The sequence below is a fragment of the Rhinolophus hipposideros genome, assembly GCF_964194185.1.
Source record: "Rhinolophus hipposideros genome assembly, chromosome: 13".
Taxonomy (NCBI): domain Eukaryota; kingdom Metazoa; phylum Chordata; class Mammalia; order Chiroptera; family Rhinolophidae; genus Rhinolophus; species Rhinolophus hipposideros.
The window spans coordinates 33935517-33959347 of record NC_138059.1 but is presented as its reverse complement, the minus strand read 5'-3'; the positions used below and the strand labels follow the sequence as shown (position 1 = coordinate 33959347).

The 23831-nt window shown below is 44.2% G+C and overlaps 1 protein-coding gene across 6 annotated transcripts in view; it reads left to right on the top strand.

Annotated features, from left to right (window-relative positions):
- Positions 1-23831, top strand: part of MATN2 (matrilin 2) — a 146122-nt gene that overhangs the window by 103817 nt on the left and 18474 nt on the right. For all 6 annotated transcript variants that reach the window (XM_081070933.1, XM_081070931.1, XM_081070930.1 and 3 more), the window contains exons 7-10: positions 5567-5689; positions 11688-11810; positions 14893-15015; positions 15280-15402. In XM_081070933.1, coding sequence (XP_080927059.1) covers positions 5567-5689; positions 11688-11810; positions 14893-15015; positions 15280-15402 — 492 coding nt within the window. The remainder of the gene's footprint in view (positions 1-5566; positions 5690-11687; positions 11811-14892; positions 15016-15279; positions 15403-23831) is intronic.

The following is a 23831-nucleotide window of genomic DNA, read 5'->3' as shown; positions in this document are numbered from 1 at the left end:
AGAAGAGGTCTGGCTGGGAGTAAGGGGAGAGATTGGTCCAGCTGTGAGGTCTCACCAATTAGGCATGGAGCTCAGCAGTTCAGCTGTCTTGGGCCCTGTCAGAGTCAAGACCCAGAAGTGAGCTGCCCCAATGGGTGGACTGAGAAGAGTGCTGGGCACTCAAAAGGGTCTGGGTGGGCATCAGGGAGATGTGTCCCCTAGAAGAAGGGCCTCCTTCCTGCCATGTTTGGGGACACAGCAGGAAGCCAGACCTCATGAGAGGACTGGCAAAAGAAAGGAGACACTGGAGTACTTGGAAAGCTATGAGAGTAGGAAATAAGGTAAAGTCCAGTTGTAAGAACTGAGACATTGGAAGTGCTCCAGGGACAAGAACAAGAACTGGTAAATAGAGACTAATTAAAAGGACAGACACACTGGATGGAGGCAGAAGCTCAGAATCAAGACAGGCCTCCCGTTAGTAATCAACGAGGCATCACATCAGCTTCCAGCCAAGTAAGCATGGCTGCTGCTGTGATGTTTAGACAGAAAAAAATTTATTATTTTTTGCTTCTTATAAACTTGCAAAAAATGAAATAAAATGAAAGATACTTAGTTCCTTAAATTTCAGTTTCTGTTTTAACCAAAAGTATATTTGAATATTAATCCAATCAATGAGTGTGCAATTATTGTCTAAAAAAGGTAGACTAGTCAGTGAAATATAACAAGCATGATTAATTTACGATTAAGCCAGCATGCATGTAATAGGACTTTATGCTCCTGAAAAAATAATGTAATTTAAAATATGTAGTAGTGTTCAGAAAAGCACCACCTTTTATATCAGTTCCTTACGCACCCAAACCTATCTGAATATTTTCTAGGGGGGAGAAGGGTAGAACCATGCAGATACCAACAGTTTGCAAAATATTGGCAATACTTGTTTTCAATTGTGGGGAAATAGACATAAAGTTTGCCACTGTAACCTCTTTAAGTGTACAATTCAGTGGCATCAAGTACATTCATGTTGTTGTGTAACCATCACCACCATCCGGCTCCAGAATTTTTCATCTCCCTAAACTGAGACTCTGTAATAATAAATATTAAACAATAACTCTTTATTCCACTACCTTCCCCCAGGCCCCTCGCAACCACCATTCTACTTTCTGTTTGTATAAATTTGACTAATCTTGGTACCTCATAAAAGTGGAATCACATAATATGTGTGCTTTTGTGACTGGTGTATTTCACTTAGCATAATATCCTTTTTAAGGCTGAATAACATCCCATTGTATGCATATATGACATTTTGTTTATTCATTCCTCTTTCTGTAGACATTTGGGTTGCTTCCACCTTTTGGCTATTGTGAATAATGCTGCTATGAACATGAGTATACAAGTATCTGTTTGAGTCCCTGCTTTCAGTTCATTTGGGTATTTACTTAGAAGAGGAATTACTGGATCATATGGTGGCAAGGCTTTTTGAGGTCTAATTTGAAACCATTACTCCTGAGCCAGGCAGGAGAACATTCTTAGATGGTTGTTTAGGGTCTTTTCATGGGACAGATAGAGAACTTTGGTACACCAGACAGACAGGGATTCGTGTCTTTGGTATCAAGGACACTGTGGGTCTCATGTCTAATGCTTAATCATCTTATACCTGTAATGATGAGTAAAGGCAGTTGTGGAATCTACAAAAAAGCTACTAGAACTATTAAGCCAGTTTAGCAAGGTTGCAGGATATAAGGTCAATATACAAAAATCAACTATTTTTATAAACTTTCAATGGAAAATCAAAATTAAAATTAAAACATACCATTTACAATAGCATCAAAACTATGTAATACCTAGTGATAAATTTGACAAAAGATGTGAAAGACCTGCACACTGAAATTAATCTATAGATCAAAGCAACATCTATCACTCCCAGCATGCTTTTCTGTAGAAATTGACAAGCTGATTCTAAAACATGTGGAAATGCAAAGGACTAAAATAGTCAAGTAAATTTTGAAAAACATAAAGTTGGAAGACTTAAACTACCTGATTTTTAAGACTAATGATAAAGCAACAGTAATCATGACAATGTGGTATTGGTGTAAAGATGGACACATAGATCAATAGAACATACTAAAGTCCAGAAATAGACCCATATGTATATATATAATGAAATGATTTTCAACAAAGGTTCCAAGGCAGTTTAAGGGAGAAAGGATAATGTCTTCAACAAATGGTGCTGCAACAATTGGACTGTCATATACATACATACATACGTACATGCATGGAACTTGACCCTTACCTCACACCACATACAAAATTAACTTGAAATGGATTTAAAACTTAAATGTAAGAGTGAAAACTATAAAATTTCTAGAAGAAAACATAGGAGAAGATCTTAGTGACCCTGGGTTTAGTAAAGATATCTTAAATAAGACCCAAAAAACACAAACTATGAAAGTACAAAAAGGAATGAATTTAACTTCATCAAAATTAAAACTTTTGTTCTTCAAAAGACACTATAGTAAAATGAAAAGACAAGTCACAGACTGGGAAAAATATTTGCAAATGTATATCCAACAAAGGATTTATATTTAGAATATATAAAGACTCTTATAATAAAGAGACAACACAATAAAAATGGCAAAAGATTTGAACAAATACTTCACTAACGAAGATACAGAGGTGGTAAATAAGCGTATGAAAATATATTCAACAGCATTAGTCATTAGGAAAATGCAAAATCAACCACAATGAGTTAACCACTACATACCACCAGAATGGTTAAAATTACCAAGTGTTGGTGAGGATGTGGAGCAACTGAACTCTAATTTACTGGCTGTGGGAATGTTTAAGAATTTAAGCATATATGTACCTTATGACGAGCCATTCTACTCCTAGATGTTTACTCAAGAAAAACGAAAGCATATGTCCACACAAAGACTTGCACATGAATGTTCCTAGATGCTTCATTTGTGATAGCCCAAAACTGGAAACAGCTGAAATCCCACCAGCAAGTGAATGGATAAACAAATTGTGGTCTGTCCATATAATGAAACACCACTCCACAATAAAAAGGAACAAACTATTGACATACACGTAAACATGGATGAACCTCAAAATAATTATGATGAATGAAAGAGCCAGACTAAAAAGAATACATTCTGTATGGTTCCAATTTTATAAAATTACAAACTAACTTATCTTGACAGAAGATTAATGATTATTGGGGGCCGGAAGGAGTGGGGAAGAATGAATTAGAAAAGGGCACAAGGAAACTTTTGAGAGTAACGGCTAAGTTCATTATCTTGATTGTGGTGGTTTCATTGGCACATACATATGTCAAAACTCATCGAATTGTTCATTTTAAACATGCGCATTTTTTGTCAATTGTACCTCAATAAAACTAAACACAAGTGGAGGATACTGTACTATTTAAAAATGTAATGTCATAAAATACAAAGAAAGGCTGTGGAAATGTTGTAGACTATGCTTTTGAATAGAACACTCTGTGATGACGAAATGTTGTGTATCTCACCATATAATAGAATAGTCAGGAGCTACTATGACTACTGAGCACTTGAGATGTAGCCAGCACAATTGAGGAACTGAATTTTTAATTTTATGTAATTTTAATCCATTTTAATTTAAATGGCCACATTAGACAGCATAGTTCTAGATGAAAGGAGGATAAGTATATATGAAAAGTAAATATGATCTCTGACACCCTGTACTGGAGGACGAAAAATGCTATGAAAAACATCATTAGATTAACTGACAAGACTAGAATATGGTAGATTAAATAAAACAATTGAATCAGTGTAAATTTATGAAGTTTATAACTACACTGTGGTTATTTAGGAGAATATCCTTCGCTTAAAGCACACACTTATAAAGCACACACTTTATGGAAGGAAAAAGGAGCATGATGGACGTAACTTAACTTCAAATAGGTCAGAGACAGGAACAAATGATAAAGCAAATGGGTGAAATGGGTAGAGAGTATATAGGTGTCACCTGTATCTACATACTTGTACTATTAATATTATGTTTCCAACTTTTTGAAAGTTTGAAATAGTTTCCAAATAAAAAGTTTAATACCTTTATGTCTCATTATGATATTGTAGTTACATTTTTTAAAAGAGTTCCAGTCTTTTAAGGATAGATTATAAAATATTTATGGACAAAATTATAACTGGGTTTGCTTCAAAGTAATATAGAATCTTTAAAATAAAATTTTTTATTGGGGAACGTTGGGGAGCAGTGTGGTTTTCCAGGATTCATTAGCTCCATGCCAAGTTGTTGCTTTCAGTCCATCTAGTTGTGTGGGGCTCAGCTCAGCTCCAAGTCAAGTCTTTGCTTTCAATCTAGTTGTGAAGGGTGCAGCTCACGGGCCCATGTGGGAATTGAACTGGCGACCTTGGTGTTATGAGCATTGCACTCTAACCACTGAGCCAACCGGCCGCCTTGTAATATAGAAATCTTAATGTGGAGGATGGGAGTATAGATGAAACCAGCTCAGCCATAGATTGATTCTCGTGAGGCTGAGTGATATATACACGGATTTATTATTCAATTCTGTCCATTTTTGTATGTTTAAAATTTCTATGACTTTAAATTAGGAAGAATTGACATTTTCTCAATGTTTTCCCTTTTAAGAATACTCTGTACCTTTCTCTCGTTTTGTTTGCTTTTGTAGAGGCTGGGAAAACTCACTTATACCACATTCTTCATTATGAAAATGATATATGTAGTTCACATGTTCCTTAAAACAATGAAAATTCTCATCAAATCAAAAAGACTTCTTTTAAGACTCTGTCAGTGGCCACTTCAAGCAATTTCGAACAATGCGGCCAAATTCCAGTATAGCAAAATACTTTGTTCAGATCTGTCAATACACCAGTTCCTTTCCACATCTATAAAAATACTTCTACAAGTAAAATCCCATTATAAAAAACTTCCATGTAAATTTTTTTCTGAATATTTTGGTTTAAATTAATGTGCATCTGGAGATTATATTCTCTGATTGTGAAACCTTAGATGAACGATCCTGTTTATGTGCAGCTGTTAAGGAGGGAGGTGGTTTGCATTCAGACTATCTGTGCCTTTCACTCCTAGAATGTGGATGGAGCCTTCTTTTCCCTAGTATATGATTTTGTATGCTATTGATTGGCTCCATGTTTGAGGAGTTTAAGTGCTTTGGAGTTGGACTTTGGGAAGATGTCATTTTATTAACTGCATGAATTCCATGAAACAATGAAACATTCACCAAACTCTCTTTTCCCGGTCTGTAATATAGCAAAACAACACCCTATCACACTCTTTCATTTTAGGCTCTTACATGAACCCAAACAAGGAGAGCATTTTCATAAATTTGTTTGTTGTTTAAATGTTTTGTAACATGTCAAGAGAGTTCTCTTCCTGGGCGGCCATATCCATAAACATGGAAATAGCTTCATTGAGCGATCCCTTCATGGCATGAGTGTTTGAGGTCACGGGAATTTATCTGTTTAGGAAAAGTTAAGACTGAAAATCCTTTGGTTTCCCTATGCTAGATTTATTGTTTTGTTCGTCATTTATATGATATTTCTGTTTCCAGAAATAGACTACTGTGCCTCACCTGATCATGGATGTCAGCATGAATGTATTAACACAGATGACTCCTATGCCTGCCGCTGCCTAAAAGGCTTTACGCTGAATCCAGATAAGAAAACCTGCAGAAGTAAGTGGGCCTGGGTGTTGGAGAAGGGCTTGCTCCACTAAATGCCTGGCTGGTTTTCCTTTTCTTCACAAATCTCAACTAAGGTATACTTGTACACAGCATTTATGTTTACTAATATTATTCTGCCCTTTACTTTTGTCTCACCTGATACTGTGATGGAGATGATTTTTAGAGGTTGAATGGACTGGGTCTGCCCGTTGGATTCATTTAGCAATGTCAAGGCCCAAGCTGAAGCTCCCACATATCTGAAATGGGGGTGCATGCTCCCTCCTCCTTAACCCCACAAGGTGTATTTGGAATTTAAGAAAGGAAAGTCTGGGCCCAGAGATGGGAGGTAAAAGGAGCTGGTTTCTTCCAGTCCTGCAAGATAAAACACATGATAGCTGCTACCAGGGGAAAATTGTAGCTCTATCTTCTTTGATATGAAGGGAAAAAAGAATAAGCCTCTGGGGCAGCTTCACACCATTCAAGAGGTACATGGTGTCAACAGAGTGATATTAAGGATGTGACTCAAATGCTTGTCATCTGGCATATCAAGGGACCTTTCTGGGGATCTACAGCATGGATCCCAAATGGGATTTCTTTAAACCAGACCGTCCCTGAGAGTGGAAAAGTACACAAGGACAGATTCTTATATTTTTCTCATTCTTGAATCGTCAGCACCTCAAAGTTTTGGCACATGTAGGTGCGACAGAGTATTGAATGAATGAATGAGTAAATGAATTGCTCAGATCTGTCATTCTGGATAAATTGCAACTATTATCTGAATTACTCAATCTTGTTGGAAAGATGGCCTCTTTAAAGCATGCAAGTTGTGAATGTTTTCATTAAGGATTCCCATAGTCAGTCCATACTTGGGCACACTGAGTTGTTTGCCTTCTCCTGACAGTGAGGTGGTGCACAGAGCTCTCAGGAGCTCCCACTGAGGCACGTATAGTCTCATGTGCTCCGTCACCCACCTCTTCCTGGTGATAGGCACAACAGTCCTGCATTACAGGACTGAGTTTTCAAAGCTTTGACCATATATCTTTTTTGAAAAGGACTGTGGGCTGTATAACTAAATGCTGATGGGCCACATTCTGCTTACAGCACATATTGACTGACATGCTCACTCTAATAAGTATTAGAACTTGTACACTAGCAGATGGTTGCAGAGCCCATATTTTGAAACCGAGCCTCTCTTATAAAAGATAATTCCGACTGCCTTACAAGCCCTGGAAACATTAAAGCATTAAGTGGGAATTTTAACTGAGAACATTCAGAATGTGAAAACAATTAGATGGAATATTTTCCATTAGACCACACATGCAAACAATATGTTGGAACGCCAACTCTTCTGACTTGGCTATTCCTCTCTGTGCTATTCACACCTTTTAGAGATGAGGGTGTCTATGGCTAACTATACCAAGAGAAAATCACTCACAGGTGGGCTCCTATTTGTGGACCAAAACTATTATGTGGGAGATAATTAGATCTGGTTCAAATCAGACAGTCATTGTGGATGCAAGCTTCATTGTGTGTTCCTAATGGAAGGAAGAGGAAACAAGTTAGGAATGTGGCCATCAGCAGAGAGAATCTGCTTGAAGCTCTGCATCTTGTACCAATCATCTAAGATTCCGCCTACCTCCCTCACTCCCTCCACATCCTGCCTGGAGAGGCACTAAGAATTAGAGAAGGATCCAAGGCAGTGCACACATCACTATCAAAGGAGGCCAAGAACAGAAGGGGGAGTGGAAAGGAAGTGACCATTAGGTAATAGTTTCACCACCACAAATTGGCCCACAGATGGGCTGGTTTGCAGGCCCAGTCCAGAATCGCTAATATTCATATATATTCAGCAATTATACCTGCACTTCTTCTTTAGCCAGGTGCCCTACTTTTTCATCCAAGAAAAATGGAATTTGTTTCTAAAACCCAATGTCCTCATCAGCCCTTCTCCCAACATCCTGCTTCATTGTTACATTTTCCATTGTCTTTGTTGCAGACCCAGCCCTTCCCCTGAGGTCAGCCTCTTAGAGCTATCCCTGACTTAATGTTTGCATTCACTTGATTATGCAGACAGCTGTTAACAGAAGGGAGTGCTCCCTGTCGCTCTGCAACATTACATGGAAGAGGGAAGCAAAGAAATTGGGTTTAAAACCTGGAATTTGTTATTAGGAGTCTGAGGATTTCAAGAACATAACAAATCTCAAGCTCAGGGTGTAGCCATTTACATTTAATAGGTGGTTAATGAATGTGGGCTATTTTCAGATCTAATAAGAAACCTGTTTTTCAAAGGAATTTGATGTCATCCAATTAAACTGGGGGAAAAAAAGTTCAAGCAAAATCCTGAAGAAAAGATTCTCACCAGGATTTGTTCTTCCTCCTCATCCGGGCACAACTTCTTTTCCTGAAAAGTGCTGTTATTGATTTAAGGCATAAATTATTACAGTGGTGGTGCAAAGCTCAGACACCAGGACTGGCCTGGCTGTGCAGGGTGGCGCCGGGGTGGACTCGGATGTGAGTGTGATCTGTAAGCCGGGCACCAGGACTGCTTGTGCTGGCATCATGGCTGGTGCTCCCTGTAGCTGAAAGTCTCACATTCTAAAGACCTAGGGTGGGGTCCAGAGGTGGGACTAAGCTGGGAGACGTGAGGGCTGGTCTTGGCAGTGTCACTCTTACTGACCGTGTGACCTTGGACAGACTGCTTTACTTTGCAGCCCCCAAATTTCTGAAACCAAAGGAACACGACTTCCTGCTTTAACATTGTGGAGCCTGTCCAATTTTTCTGAAAGTATCTGTGTGGGGGGACAGAGTCCCAGAGAGCAGTTTCCAGGCTCCTGGCCTCACGTGGAAAGGTGCTGGCTCGGGTAGTAGATGACCATCAGCTGTGACTGGTTGGCCATCAGCTGTAACCAGTTAGCCAATTCGCCACTGGTATAACTGCCGTGACTGCGTTGGTTGGTTGGCTGGTTGGCAGGCAGAAAAGTGGTGGTGGATTGCTGATCATGTGTGTCTCGCCCAGCCGCCAGCAAGAATATAGTGGTATGACTCCCCTCCCTATGGCTCCGTGGGTGTTCCTTTTTGGTCTCACCATGTCCTGCGTTCTTATGTGGGGAGTGGGACCAAAGACCCCGCATACACCCCACATGACACTGTATCACTCAGTTGGCACTGTAATATATTCTCTGGGGTCATTGATCTCTCATGTTTTTATGCCTTACTTCTGAGTGAGGTCTTCAACTCATAAGCATTGTTTTAGTTTGTTATCTGATAGTTCTGCCATCTGACCTCCCAGGGCTTTACTGGACACTCTGGGCTTTACCGGATAAAGCTACCCAAGCCTGGCCCACATGTAGCACTTCACAGTTAGTGAGGAGACTGACAATATTCTGCTTCTCCTCTTGTAGGAGGGATGAGTTATGGAGAGAATGCCAAGGATTCAGTAACACTTGTAGTGACACCTCTTCTCTTAGGCCAGCCCCTGCATGTCATGGGAGTTCTCTCCATGTGCTCAGTCTGCAGCCTCTTTTCATACTCTGTGACATGGAAAATTCCATCCGCCAGTCACCTGGGAGGGCAGATCATGGGCCCTTTAAAGGATGGGTCTGGTGTTCCTCAGACGTGAGTTCCATTCACAGCTCCATTTAAATGAGCTGTGGGACCTTAAGTAAGTTGTTAACCTTTCTAAACCTGTTTCCTCATCTTTAAAATATGGACAATGATAGCACATATTTTTAGAGTCAAATGAAATTCTCAAGCCCATAGCAGGTGCTTATAAAATGGTAGCAACTATAATTATCATCAGTAACTTTATGATTGGACTTCTTCTAATGATGCAGTCATTAGAAAGACAAAACTGACATGGTACCTGCTTATGGAGCTCACAGTCTGTGAAAGAAGCAGATATTTAGGCAACACACACACGCACACAAGCTATGAGACCATTGTGATGAATACTATGAAAGAGAGAGGCTCCATAAAAAGAACTGACTTCACCACAGTAGTCTCACCAAGGGTGTCACTGAAAAAATGATGTTTCACTGACTGTGAAGGAAGGTAGAGGTGAAAGAGGGCCGTAAGGAGCCACTGAAGCAAGAGGGAGATATATGTTCTGTCTTTAAGTGATTTGTGTGTGTAAGTTTCCTCAAATGCTTTTTGGGCAGAGATGTGATAAAAATAAAATGTGTACTTTCTCAGTTTATTAATTTATGGCTTCAGATCATTTCCCCTGTATCACTTAGGGTGCTTTTTGGTCACGCAAAACAGAAAATTCAACTAATGGTATCTTGAGCCATTTAAGGACATTTACTTTTGACCTAACAGATCCAGAGGTGGTTGATCCCAGGGTTGGCTCAGTGACTCAGTGATGTTATCAAGAACCCAGACTCTTTCTGTCCCTTTGCTCTGCTAAAGCATGTTGACTTTTCATCCTCACACTTGTCACCTCGTGGCTATGAGACAGCTGTTATAGCTCCAGGTATCATAACCTCACACTACTAGATCCAAAGACAGAAATGAAAGAGTAGAAAAAGGCATTTCTCTTCATATATCTCTGTCTTTTCAAGAAGGAAAATCTTTCCTAAGGGCCCCATGGTTGCCAGGCTGGCTTAGACCAGCCATGATTCATGCCTTAACAGTCAGGATTCTAGTTCCAAGAAGACAGGGTAATGGTTGTTGGCAAGGCAGCCAACAGTATCTGCCACATTTCCGGAGAAAGGAATAACGCAGTTAAAGCAATCCAGTCACTGAGGTTGGTGTGATCTTTTCCCCCAACATCAGTCTCATAAAGGCCCTCCACAAGCTCATCTGATTTCCTTTTACAGTTCTCCATCTCTCCCATAACCTGCTCTGGGTGGGGTCTTGTGGTTTTAGCATTTTCTACCAGGAAATGCAACTGCTAGTTGGCTGCCAAACAACTAAAATGCTAAATAGCTTGGATGGTGGTGAATATTACCATAGGACAAAACTGCAACAACCTGGGACAGAATCAGAGATGTGTCTTCTCCAGGTGCTTGACATGTATGCTGTCATGGTCTCACTCAGAGTGGGGTTAAGCATTTGGACACTTCTTAATGTTACTGCCTACCTTCTCTAAGTAGCTGGATATCTTGCAAGATCAGATTCTGCTTTTGCTGTCCGATGTCACCGTCAGCTGCCACTGCAGACGGCCGCTCCCTACATGCTTTGGGCCATAGTGATCAGGTTAACTGGAAGAAGAAACGATTGGATTTTTCTCAGCTTTTCCATCTTTCATGGAAGGGGCTGGGCTGGGGACTGTGGCCGTCAACACATTTCTCAGCTCTTTGGCCATCAAAGAGGAAAAAGACCCATTCTGAAGAATCCAGAGGTACACGTCAGTTACCAGATTCTCTCTTCCCCCCCCCTTCTTCTGTCTCCCCCCTACACACTCCAGTTCAAGCTGCTGTTTCTCAGTCTAATTGTGTAGGTCACAGCTCCCTGGCCCATGTTGGTATTATGAGCCTTGTGCTCCCCCCGGCTGAGGCAGTCCTTCGCTGGTCATAGGTCAGCTGCTTGCAGCTCTTGCCAGCTGCCTGCCATTCACACTGGCCACTGGCCGCACATGGCAGTACATGGTAGCCCGCGGCAGCTCACAGCAGCCCACGGTACCTACCGGCCACTCACACCGGCCACTCCTGGCGGCACACAGCAGCCCACAGCAGCACACAGCAGCCGGCAACAGCTCACACCAACCTTCAGCTGCTCACGGCAGCCAGCTCTGGAGAGCCATTGTTCACAATCTTAGCTGTAGAGAGCGTAGCTCACTGGCCCATGTGGGAATTGAACCAGCGACCTCTGCATTAGGAGCACAGCACTCCAACCACCTGAGCCACCGCGCTAGCCCCAGGTTCTCTTTCAAATGAGCTGGAGAAAAGGAACTATTTTTTCTATGTCTTACAGATGACCTTATTTACTGAATATTTACCATGAGGGTCTGACCTCACAGCCTTGGGATAAGCCCAGAGCCTGAAGTAGGGTCTTCCCTTTTTCTCCTCAGGAATCAACTACTGTGCGCTGAACAAGCCGGGCTGTGAGCACGAATGCGCCAACACGGAGGAGGGCTACTACTGCCGCTGTCGCCAGGGCTACACCCTGGACCCCAACGGCAAGACCTGCAGCCGTGAGTCTGACCAGGGGCTGAAATGCTGACTGGAGGGAAGGGGCCATACCACGTCCCCAGGCTCACTAGCTGCTAGCCACTTCTGAAGCTCCTAGGTTTCCTGTGGGCCTGATGGTCCGACAGACTTAACCTTCCTTGCCTCAGTTTCATCATCCACAAAATGGAACTATTGATGCTACCTTCCTCGTAGATTGGGTTGTGATGATTAAAAGAATCAATATGTATAAAACACTGAAAAAAGTGCTACTAAACATGTAGTAAGCACACAATAGTTAGTATTATTATTTGCTGTTGAGAGCACTGATTAAGTCAGACTGGCCTGAATCCAAGTCCAAGCTCTACCGTACACGAGACGTGTGACCCAGTGTAGTTATTTAACTTCACCCAGCTTTGATTTTCCCATCTGTTTGACAAAGTAAAGGTAATAATAGGACTGATCTCCTAGACTCGTTAAGAGGAATAATCCGAACCATTTCAATCTCATAGCACTGTGCCTGGCACAAGGAAAACATACAATTGCAGGTAACAGCTCATTATAATCAAGAAGACTGGGAGAGTGACCAGTGCTGGCCCCAGGTTGGGACAAGAGGCTGAAAGGGACAGCTTGGAAAGAATTTGGGCTACCACAGAGCTGATCTGAGAGCAGAGCTAAGAAACATGGGACTTTTTGTGAAGACTTTTCTTAATTTTCTTGTGTAAGAGGCACAACAAAGTTCTATTTGGTGATGTCAACATATGGAAACTTGCAGGCTTTGCCAGCTGGACTGTTCCATCATTTTTTATGAGGCACAGTCTGCACTGGTCCAGGCCAGCAGAGGTGGGGCACCTGAGCACGGTGGTAAATGCCTGTGACCCTGGTATCCTGGGAGGGGCTTGGTGACATAGTTGGCATAGAAGGAGCCCTGTGTGTGGCTTTTCACCTAGCAAGCTGCACATCTGCTCCAGCTTTGGGGACAGAGATATACTGTGAATGAAAACAGTGCAGCTGTTCAGCATTTGGACCTTAAACTGCCAGGAGGGGAAGTTTCAGAGATGAAGTATTAGGTACAGAGCAGTCCTTGGGAAAACTTGTGCCCCTTCAGTCTTTAGAGAAAACAAAGTGCTTTGATTAGGCTTTCTAAGGACTGATCTCAGAGGTCAAAGAACTTTTGAACCCAAAAGTTGGCAGTGCTATGCATTTGCCTCTGGCTGTCTCTGAGTCCTTATGAGAAGTGAATGGGGAGCAGTAGGTCTTCCACTCGACAAGTAGATGCCCTGGTGAAGATAGATCTGGGTACATTCTACCTTCTTCCAGGAGTGTGAGGTCGGCTAGCTGACTGCCTTGGCAGGTATTCTGGGGCAGGCTGGGCATGACCTGGCAGAGCCCACAAGATCTCCAGGGGCCGTGGCCTGCCTCCCCATCCCAGCATGCCTTGGAGGACATAGAAGAGCTCAGAAGAGGGGCCAGAAGAGATTGGACCATTCTTTCTCTCTGGGATATAATAAGGACAACCTAGTCAGCTTCAAAAGTATAAACCAGGCCATTTCTTCCTAGGAGTCCCCAGAGAAAGCCATGGTACCCTATCCCCCTTGAGGACCCCAGGCCATAGTGACCTTATGGGGTGCTCACTCTGTACAGGCACAGCTGTATTTTCTGGTCACTCACTTTCTCCTCACAAATAGCCCTATGAAGCATCTACATTCTTATCTCTATTTAATGATGGGGAAGCAGTGGCACCAAAAAAGATTAAGTAACTTCTAGAGTCACATGACTGGTAAATGGTGGAACCAGAATGTAAATACAGACCCTCTGGCTCCTGAGATCCTGAAAGTGTTTGCAATAGGCGCATCCACCAGTGGAATGTTCCAGAAGGCCTCAGTCCCAGGCCCTGTGGGAGTCAAAGAAGCCCATTTGATGGCCCAGCAAAAGGCTTCCAGTGTCTCTCCAGTCTTTGGGTTTGTGTTTTCTCCATCAGGGAAATCTGGGAGGCAGCCTACAGGGCTGTCTGTGGGAGCCATTCACCACAGCTGTTTTCACTACCCCTCAGTGCTCTCAGGGGCCAGCTATGCAGCCCTGGGTTTCCAGGATCAGCCACACATGTAGGCCGAGGCTTTGGTTTTCTGAATCTGGGTGTCCTGGTTATGAGGAAGAAACCTTTTCCTTTTTCATTCTCAGATAGAAACGAAACTATACAATTAATTCTTATTCAGCACTACCTAATAATAATCCGCATTCATTAGGGGGTGAACGGTGCCAGCTATTGCTCTGAGGGCTTTACATATATCATGTTTCCCGAAAATAAGACCTAGCTGGACCATCAGCTCTAATGCGTCTTTTGGAGCAAAAATTAATATAAGACCCGGTCTTATTTTACTATAAGACCGGGTCTTATATAATATAATATAATATAATATAATATAATATAATATAATATAATATAATATAATATAATATAATATAATATAATGTAAGACCAGGTCTTATATTAATTTTTGCTCCAAAAGACACATTAGAGCTGATGGTCTAGCTAGGTCTTATTTTCAGGAAAACATGGTATCAACTTCTCTACTTCTCACCAGATTCCTCTAAGAAAGCAACATCATCCCCGTTTCTCAAGTCTGAAAATAATGGCAGAGAGGCCAAGTAACTGCCCAGTGTACCCCATTGCTAGGATGTGGTTGAGATGGGATTTGAGCCCAAGTAGTTTGATACTGGAACTCATTCATAATCACTACTCTGTCAGCTATGTGGCTTTGGACAAGCAGCTTTACCTTCCTGAGCCACGCTTTCCCTGCTGTGAAATGGGGCTTGTACCTGCTCTCAGCATTGCCCTGAGGATTGCACATTGTGGTGCCAAGACCCGAGCACAGAGGGCTGCTGTCATTAACACCAACACAGGAGTTGTAGGTGCTTCACTTTGCGAAGAAATGGGAAGACAACACAACAAGGCTAATTTCCCAGAGAGGCCAGTTGCACAGGGTAGCATAAAGTGATATGGCTCCTCAGGGGCTCCCTCCGAGGAGGTCTGGTGCTTTAATGCCCCATGCTGCTGGGGCGCTGCCCCCTCCTGTCACCTCATGTTTGCATGTGTGACACCCACAGGGGTGGATCACTGCGCAAAGCAGGACCATGGTTGTGAGCAGCTGTGTCTGAACACCGAGGAGTCCTTCGTCTGCCAGTGCTCAGAAGGTTTCCTCATCAACGAGGACCTCAAGACCTGCTCCCGTGAGTCCCCCTCCACACGTCTCTGATAGAGGAGAGGTTTGCAACTGGGTGGAAAATGTGAGGACTGCAAACGATGGCAGGTCAAGGTCCCTATTTTCCTTTGCCCCTTTCTCTACTCTACGGAGACAATGGGGATGTCCTCTGGGGACTGCATGCAGGGGGGGGCGGTGAAGTGGGGTAGGGAAGCATGATGGCAGCTTGATTCCCATCATCAGAAGCCCAAAGGCCTTGCTGACAATCTCGCCTGGCCGTTGGGTTTTGCAGGGGCTGATTATTGCTTGCTGAGCGACCATGGTTGCGAATACTCCTGCGTCAACATGGACAGATCCTTCGCCTGTCAGTGTCCGGAGGGACACGTGCTCCGCAGTGATGGGAAGACCTGTGCCAGTGAGTGTTCTGAGGTCTGGCGACAAGCGGGATTTCGCACGGGCAATCCGTGGTGGGGTGCACAGCCAGACGGGTAGTGTCTGTTCGTCTGTTCCCAGGGTTTTGCTGGCCAGAGTAATTGTGCAGAAAGGACTCTCAATGACACGAGCCCTTGTGTTACTCGCCAGCCCCCTGCCTTCCTTTTCCAGCTCCCTGAGATGGCTGTTCCTATTTTCAGTCTGCCTCGCGGTCATTTTGAAGCTGGACAGAGCCCTATTTCTTAGTTCTCATTCCTCTGCAAGTGGCAGCCAGCCGGGGTCCACAAGAAAAATACCATCTCAGTTCTCGCAGCCCCGTGGAATCCTCGTCCTGCAGTGAAGAAACTGCAGCTCAGATTAAGTAAAGAGCCTAAAGTTACCAACTATTACATGGTGATTTCAAACTCTGGTCTGTGTGACTTCAGAGTCAGTTCTGGGAAAAGGGGAGGCCCCTGGGAAACCTTCCCACCCCCTATCCTGATAATCTGGCAGCAGATGGTGAGGTTGGCAGTGATGTGTCCTGGGTACATTCTTCCTTGCAGCTGGTCCCAACTTTGGTCTCGATTAAGTTAAAAAGGAAGGAAGGAAAGAAGGAAGGAAGAAAAGAAGGGAAGGAAAAACAAGAAAAAGACCCCAGACTTTTCTCTCTCAAGAATGTGGGTCTCTGCCGTGCAATCTCGTTTTCAAGTGGACAAAGATAAAGACTTAAAGAATAGTCATTTTGAGAAAAGGGATCAGAAATGGAGGAAAAGGACTACAATTTACCCTCCCCATGCTGCCGGTCTTTCTGATTATAGGGTCAAGGTCCCTGACCACAGTTGTGGCCACAACCTAATTTGTCCACCTTTTTGTATGGTCTATTCACATGGTCAGGTGAGCCCACTGTGGAGCTGAGTGTGCCTCTCTAATTGTGCCGCCTGAGAGAAATGTTTCCCTAGTTTGAGACAGATTTTTGAGTCTTTGCAAATGGGTTATCCATTTTGTAGTTGGCGTGTGGCTGCCTGCCCAGCTGCATCCTGGACTGCTGCTCCAGCCAGCATGGGGCAGGTGTGGCACTGGGGGTGCAGAAGGAGGGCGGGTGTGTCAAATTGCATCAACATCTGACAGCATGCCAAAGCCACATGCACAGTTTTTTATTGTTTTGTTTTAATTCTCCGTCATCTCCGATTATTCATGCCCTTCCTTTATCCTCCCCCTTACTACGATCACCAAGATCTGACTATAAGATGGTTGCAGGCCTTCTAAGAAATTCTCACAGCACTTCTAAACAAATGCTGCCCCTTTTCCTCACAATCACTTGCCCTCTCTCCCTCCCTACCCATCACCCAGGTCCACATCTGGGTTATGCCACTGACACTTTTAAATGTTGCCCATTTTCTCATTTAAAGTATGTTTGTAACTAGTGGTACAGTGACATCATCCATATGAGTAAATGTTCAACAATGCAATTAGCAGTGAATTTTCATATGTGTATGTTTATATGTGGTTTTGACTATATGAAAACGTGTGAGATGATCCAATGGGTTAGAATTATCCTCAGGGAATGGTGGTACCTAAGAGATGCATATTTCCCACCAGCTGATACCTATGTGTTGAGCTATTCCCCTAATTGAAGACTTTCTGTCTGCCCCAGGATGATTCAGTCTGTCTGCCCTGTAATAATGGGCTGTGTTTTCAGTGTGTCCATAGTTAACTGGGGGGTTGGGATGTATGTTCCCCAGTTCTATTCCAGATGATGAAGAGCCTGATGACAGGACTGCACTTATTGGAAAAGGGCTGTGGATGGGGGAGACCACTGAGGGTCAGCCAGGCCTGACTCAGTGGATAAGGAAGGCCCTCTATAAAGGCAGCCTCCATGTAGAGCCTTGCTAGCAGGTGGCCTGAAGATTCCTTCAGTCAACTTCCAGAAGAGTCTCTGAAGCATGGAGAGCAGGCCCAGGTTCCTAGGGCCCTGGAACTAAGTGAGCACTATTATCTTCATACCCCTGCAGGCTCCCTGGACTCTCTGACCTCTGGAGTGAGGCCTGTCTTCCCTTTCTCCTGCCCTCTGGCCCCAACCTTTGATTCTCCCTAGGAATCATCCTTGTCTTAGGGGGTTGATGCACAGATTGGGCTGAGGAAATGGGGTAGTCTCTCTACGAGCTGCATCTAAGAGGCCTCTTCCCTGTCTAGCCCCTGCCAATTTCCCAGAGATATACCTTTCACAAGGGCATCCCAGCATCTGGAAAGACTCCACAGGCTAGATGTGCATGGAGCACACAGCCAACTGGCCTGCCAGCTCCTGGAAGTTGGAGACTGGGTTTTATTTAGAATCTGAGTTCCCAAACTGGTCCATGTGAGGTGCACAAAAAAATTCAATGAGTGAGAGAATGGTCAGAGATCACCTGTTTTTTTATCCTGTGGTACTTGGCACAGGGTCCACTCCCTGCTCAGTAACTGTCAGTGGCTTTGCACTGTCTCCCAAAATAAATTTCCAGTCACACTCCTCGATTTGGCAATGTCAGAAAACCCCTTCCTCCATCTTGTGAATTCCACCCTAAGTCTTCCCTGATCCCTGTGGTTCTTCAGGAGGGTGAGGCCCCCTGTTCTCTGAGCAGATGCTACACCCCCAGACCATCCTGTCCCCCCTTAGGACAACTCCCCTATCCCACTCCTGCTAGTGGAAACCCAGCCTTTGGCTGACGTCACCCCCTCCTGAGGAACTTCCTGCCACCCCCGACCCTCTGCAGAGCCCCTCTCCTCCACCGCCTGCAGGCTGGGTCTGGACCTCTCTGCCACAGGTTCTCCGGCCCAGACTTTTCACCCTTGGCTCTCTGTGCACAATGTAAGAAACAATGTGGCAGAGTAGAAAGAATACTGAACTAGGAGCCCCAAGACCAGCTTTAAATCTTGTTGCTTCTACCCTGGCCCAGGGAATTGACCTGTGGATCTGATTGGTCAGCTGTAAACGGGGAGTGATCATTTCTACCTCTGTCAGAGTCGCCATGTGGAACAGAGAATGACGTTCATCGTTCATCGAAGTGCTTTGGGAACCTATAAATAGACATAGCCCCTAAGATACTGTTGTTAAGGTTTTACCTCCCACTGTTAGACTTCCCCACACTGAGGAGAGAGCTAAAATAGCTCCTGCCTTGCTGCTTGAGACCCACCTCCCAGGGCCAGGCCTGCTTTCATTGAAGGTGGCCCCAGAGATGGGCCATGCTGGGAGGGTCAGACTCAGGAGCCCAAGGATGCCCTAGGGAGACCCCCTTCCTCTGACAGGTGAAGGGCATAGGCAGGGGTCTGAGCTACAGAAATAATATTGGGAATCCCAGTCAGGGCCTCCAACCACAGGCAGTCTGTGAACGCCTGTGGGGGGCCTGATGCCCCCCCCCCCCAGCTTGACTTCAAAGGACAGAAGAAGCCCTGAGCAAGGCAAAGGGAGTGTTGTAATATACTTGGGCTGCTGTAACAAAATACCATGGACTGGGTGGATTAAACAACAGAAATTTATTTTCTCACAGTTCAAGAGGCTGCAAGTCCAAGATCAAGGAGCTAGCAGGGTCAGGTTCAGTGGGAACCTTCTTCTTGGCTTATAGATGGCTGCTTTCTCACTGTGTCCTCACATGGCAGGGAGAGCAAGCTCTCTAATGTCTCTTCTTATAAAGGCACAATCCCCTCTTGGGGTCCCCATCCTCATAACCTCATCTAAGCCTAATTGCCTCCCAAATGCTCCACCTCCAAATACCATCACATTGGGAGGTAGGGCTTCAATATATGGCTTTGGGGTGACACAGTTCAGTGTCCATAGTAGGGGAGAAGGTCACTTCTGTATTCACGTTATAGGTTTGATGGAACAGAAGGAAGCTTAGAAGTCTTCCCTTTCTTTCATGGGAAGCAGGCACAGGGAGGAAACTGGCACCCCCAAGTTGGCCTTGGGGGTCATTGGCAGAGTCAGGATTAGAACCCAGGTCCCCAGATTCAGGATCTTTTGCCCAGAGTGAGTCAGATGCCCCCTAAAAGTATGCCTCATTTCAGCTGCTTCTTGGTTTGTCTGAGCAAAAGCCTCCACAGAGTTAGCAACTGACTGGCTGCTCCAACTTTTACTATAAGAAAAGCCTGAAAACAGTGTCATTCTATCTCCTGGCCTTGGTTACCCTGTAGGCAGGCAGCTACTGTGGTTTTCTCTTTCTGGGGTTGAGGCTGGTTTTAATAACCTCCTACGTGGAACCTCAGACACAGAATTGCAGTTTGTCGTTGCTGCAGACGTGTGAGTCCGCAGAACACATCACCCAATGACTGCCGCACCACAGACATACATGACTTCCCAGATGTGGAATCCAGATGTGAGCAGCACAGTCTGTGTCAGCGTCCAGGGCTGTCAGAGGGGCCCTAAAACCCTGCACTATGTCCTGAAACTTCTGATCATCCTGATCACAAATTGCAGTCCGCACTGGTGATGAGGCTGAATGAAATGTATAGACCTTCCTCCTTAGTGTGAAAGGAAGAGGATCCTTCTTTTGGAGGGAAAATTCTTTCTTCCTGCATCCTGAGATTTCTCATAAGTCCTGTCATCCATTTCATTTCAGTGTTGGTTCCCGGTTGAGTCTGTCCTCACTCTGGTCTCTGGATTTGAGTCTAGGTGCTTCCTTAAGCTCTTGATCCATTTATTCTTATTCTCCACAAGGATTTACCCTGTACGTGAAGTACAAGGTACTTCAGGGCATGTCATGCTGGCTTTGAGCTCCTCTGGGGTTGATGCAGGTTCAGTTTCTGCCCTGACAGAGTTTAAAGTACTCAGAGAAGAAAGCTCTTAAAGACGTATCATCCATTCCATGTGATGAGAATTGTGATGTGGGTAGAAGAGATGCCACAGGAGCATGTGTCAGGGAGACTGTCACCTCGCCTAGAGAAAGTCTCCTGAGAAAGATGTCTGATCTAATCCCTGGAGATCGATGGAGTGAGCTTGCCAGAGATGGAGGGTGTTATGGATTGAATGTTTGTGTCCTCCCAAAATTCATGTTGAAATCCTAGCCCTCTAAAAGTGATGGTATAGGAGGTGGGGCCTTTGGGAGGTTATTAGGTCATGAGTATTAAGCCCTTGTGAATGGGGTTAGTGCCTACAGAGCTCCCTGGTCTTTCCCCCCATGTGCGGATACAACAAGAAGTTGAGGGGTGCTCTCACCCAGCCCTGCTGGCACCCTGATCTGGGACTTCCAGCCTCCAGAACTGTGAACCATACATTTCAGCTGTTAGAAACCACCCAGTGTGTGGTATTTTGTTACAGCACCTCATGGACTAAGACTGAGAGAGGAGCTCTTTCAAAGAGCAGCAAACAGCACGTGGAAGCCCAGGTCCAGAAGTGGTGCTGAATATTGAGTTTTGAGTGCGAGAGGGGGACTAGTGAGAGATGAGCGTGGAGGGACAGGCAGGACAGATCACCTACAGCCTTTAGAGTTGCATTAAACTATTTGGAGACCTGGCTTCCCTTGAGAAAACTATTTTAATTTGTCTTCTGAGGATGTAACAGCCTGTCTGAGCAGACCCTGCTGAACTAGGATGACCACTGGCTGTGCAACTGGGCCAGGGAACGCGGAGGTGATAGGTTTGTGACCTAATCACACCTCTGCCCTAGCAGCGCTGACACAGTTCATGTCTGCAGATTAAGGAACCTTGGGAAAGTCACTTCCCCTCTCCGGCCATCAATTTCATCAAATCTAAAATGAAAATGTTGGACCAGTTCATTTCCAAGGTCCCTTCTAGCCCCAAAGTAAGGATGGTGCCTCGCACCGTGTAAGTACTCCATAAACACTGGCTGAGTGAATGAACTCCTGCTGGGGTGCCCGCCATTCTCCTCAGGCGAAGGCACCCCATGATAGTGAGTCAGGGATGGTGGCTCTCTTTGCCTATTAGGGAGCCACTGGAGTACTTTCCTAGAGGGGAGTACCTTTGGCTCTGGGGAAAAGCTGACTCCAAGTTGTTTTCCAGACTTGGTGAGTATAAAGCAGCTAGAGCCTGTGGTCAGGAAGTTAACTACAGTACGACTTCGGCATTCCCCAATTTACCACATGTGGTTCATTAATTTATGAGCGACCCAGAACGTCTCTGACATGCAGAAACTGGACATTTTTGCTGAACAGATGTGAACTGTGCACTCTGCAAGGCAGGTGTGTAGGAGAGAGTGAGAAACCCCTCTGACCGCCAGATCCACACCCCACTGGTTCTCATTTAAAACATCTGCACAAAACCCCAGGAAGTGAGTCTAGTTACTCTTGATTTTCTGAGTGGAAAACTGAGGAAATGTTTTCTTTTACTGAATGGATATTTACCGGGGCCTATTGTGTGCCAGGCATTAAGTTAGGTGCTGGTAGGTACAGGACAGAAGGGCAGATATAGTCCATGGTCTCTTGGAGATCAGAACCCATGTGAGCACACTCCACTGAGTAGGTGAGCACAGACCCGGACCAACCACATACTAAATATTCAGTGACACCTGTGATACTACCAAAGGGGCAGGTGCCTGATTCTTTGAGGCCCTGTGCCAGGTGGTGAGCGAAGACATCTGGAAGTGGTAAAAGAGGGAGTCTTCCAGGCAGAGGAATGACTGTGCAGAGCCCTGTGATGGGAGGCTCCTGGATCGGTACTCAAGTACTGAGGTACTGAAAAAAAGTACTCAGAGCTGGAGGAGAGCGGGCCAGATGAAGCTTCAGGGCAGATCCTGAAAACCTTGCCAAGGATACTGTATCTCATCCCAAGTCTCTCAGGAAGCATTAAAGGATCTCAGGCAGAGGAAAAGAGTGATGTGAGCATATTCAGGTTTTGGGAAGAGGACTCAGGTTGAGGCAGGGGATGGAGTGAAGGGGGTGAAAGTGAGTATGTGAAAAGCAGTAGTAGATGATGTAACAGCCGTAGAGAAAGATGATGGCATTTGGTTCATGATGGTGGAGGACACTTGGGAAGGGCTCTGAACATAAGGCTGGAACCACCACCAGCGTCTCACCCTGGTGGTTTTTGGAATCGTCTGTGGGGCTTTTAAAACATCCAAAAGGCCTAGATCCTCTGAAACAGAGACTATATTACATTAATTAATGTAATGTTTTTGGAGGACAATTTGGACATACGTATCAGCTTTAAATGTTCATACCCTTTAGCTAGGCATTTCCACTTTAGGATGTTTATGTTTCAGATAAGCCCTCACATTCTATGCCCAACTATGTGCACAAGAATATCTATTGCAATAATGCTTGTAATAGCAAAAGACTAGGAACCCCCTAAATGCCCATCCAGTAAGAGACTGGTTAAATGACTAATGGTGCAGCCTTTCAAAAATAATTATGTAGGATGTCAAAGGTGACAGAGAGGTATACTTTTAACTATGAATTCTTTGTTTTGCATTAAGGATTTTTGTTTAAATTTTATTTTCAGAATAGGTAAGAGGTTCACATAGTTCAAAAATCAAAACAATACCCCAATAAATAAATTTAAATTAAAAAAAAAGATAAAAAATCAAAACAATACAAAAAAAAATACGTTAAGTTTTGCTCCCACTCTTGCCATGCCATCCCATTCCCTACCTCTACCTCCTATCAATAACTGGTGGTAGCCACCCTCCAAGATGGCCCCTGGTGATCCCCATCTCCTGGTATTCACACACTTGTGTAGTCATCTCCTTCACTGTTGGTCAGTGTGACCAATAGCATATGGAAGTATTGATGAATATCACTTCTCAAATTAAGTTATAGAAGACACTGTAGCTGCTGTTCTTGGGTACTCTCTCACTTCTTGGATCACTCGCTCTGGGGGAAGCGATGTGATGAGGAACTGAGTTCCACATGATGAGGAACTGAGCCTCTGGCCAATAGCCATCAAGGAACTGAGAAGCCTGCCAGTAAATACTCGTACATGAGTGAGCTTGAAAGCAGATGTTCTAGCTCCAAATGAGCCTTGAGATTGCTGTAGCCCTAGAAGACAGCCTGACTAGAGTAGCCTCATGAGGGACTGTGAACCACAACCACCCAGTTAAGCCACTCCTGGACTCCAGACCCTCAGAAATGGTGTGAGATAATATTTGTTGTTTTAAGCTGCTAAATTTGGGGTAACTTGTTACATAGCAACAGATAGCTTACATACCATTTTTATTAGTCTATTATTTGTCCTTCATGTTTATGTGAATAAAAGCAAATACAATATTTTTATTTCCTCCCTTTTCTTACACACACACAAAAATGGTTCACCATATACTCCATTCTATGCCTTTTTTATTTGATTCAATAATATTTACTGGAGATTTCTTCCTATCATTACGGAGAGCACTTCCTCATTCTTTTTACAGCTGTCTAATGTCTCAGTGTGTGGAACATTGTCATAGCCAGTCCCCTGTTGCTGGATATTTGGGTTGTTTCCCACTTTTCATTATTACAAATGATGCTGCAA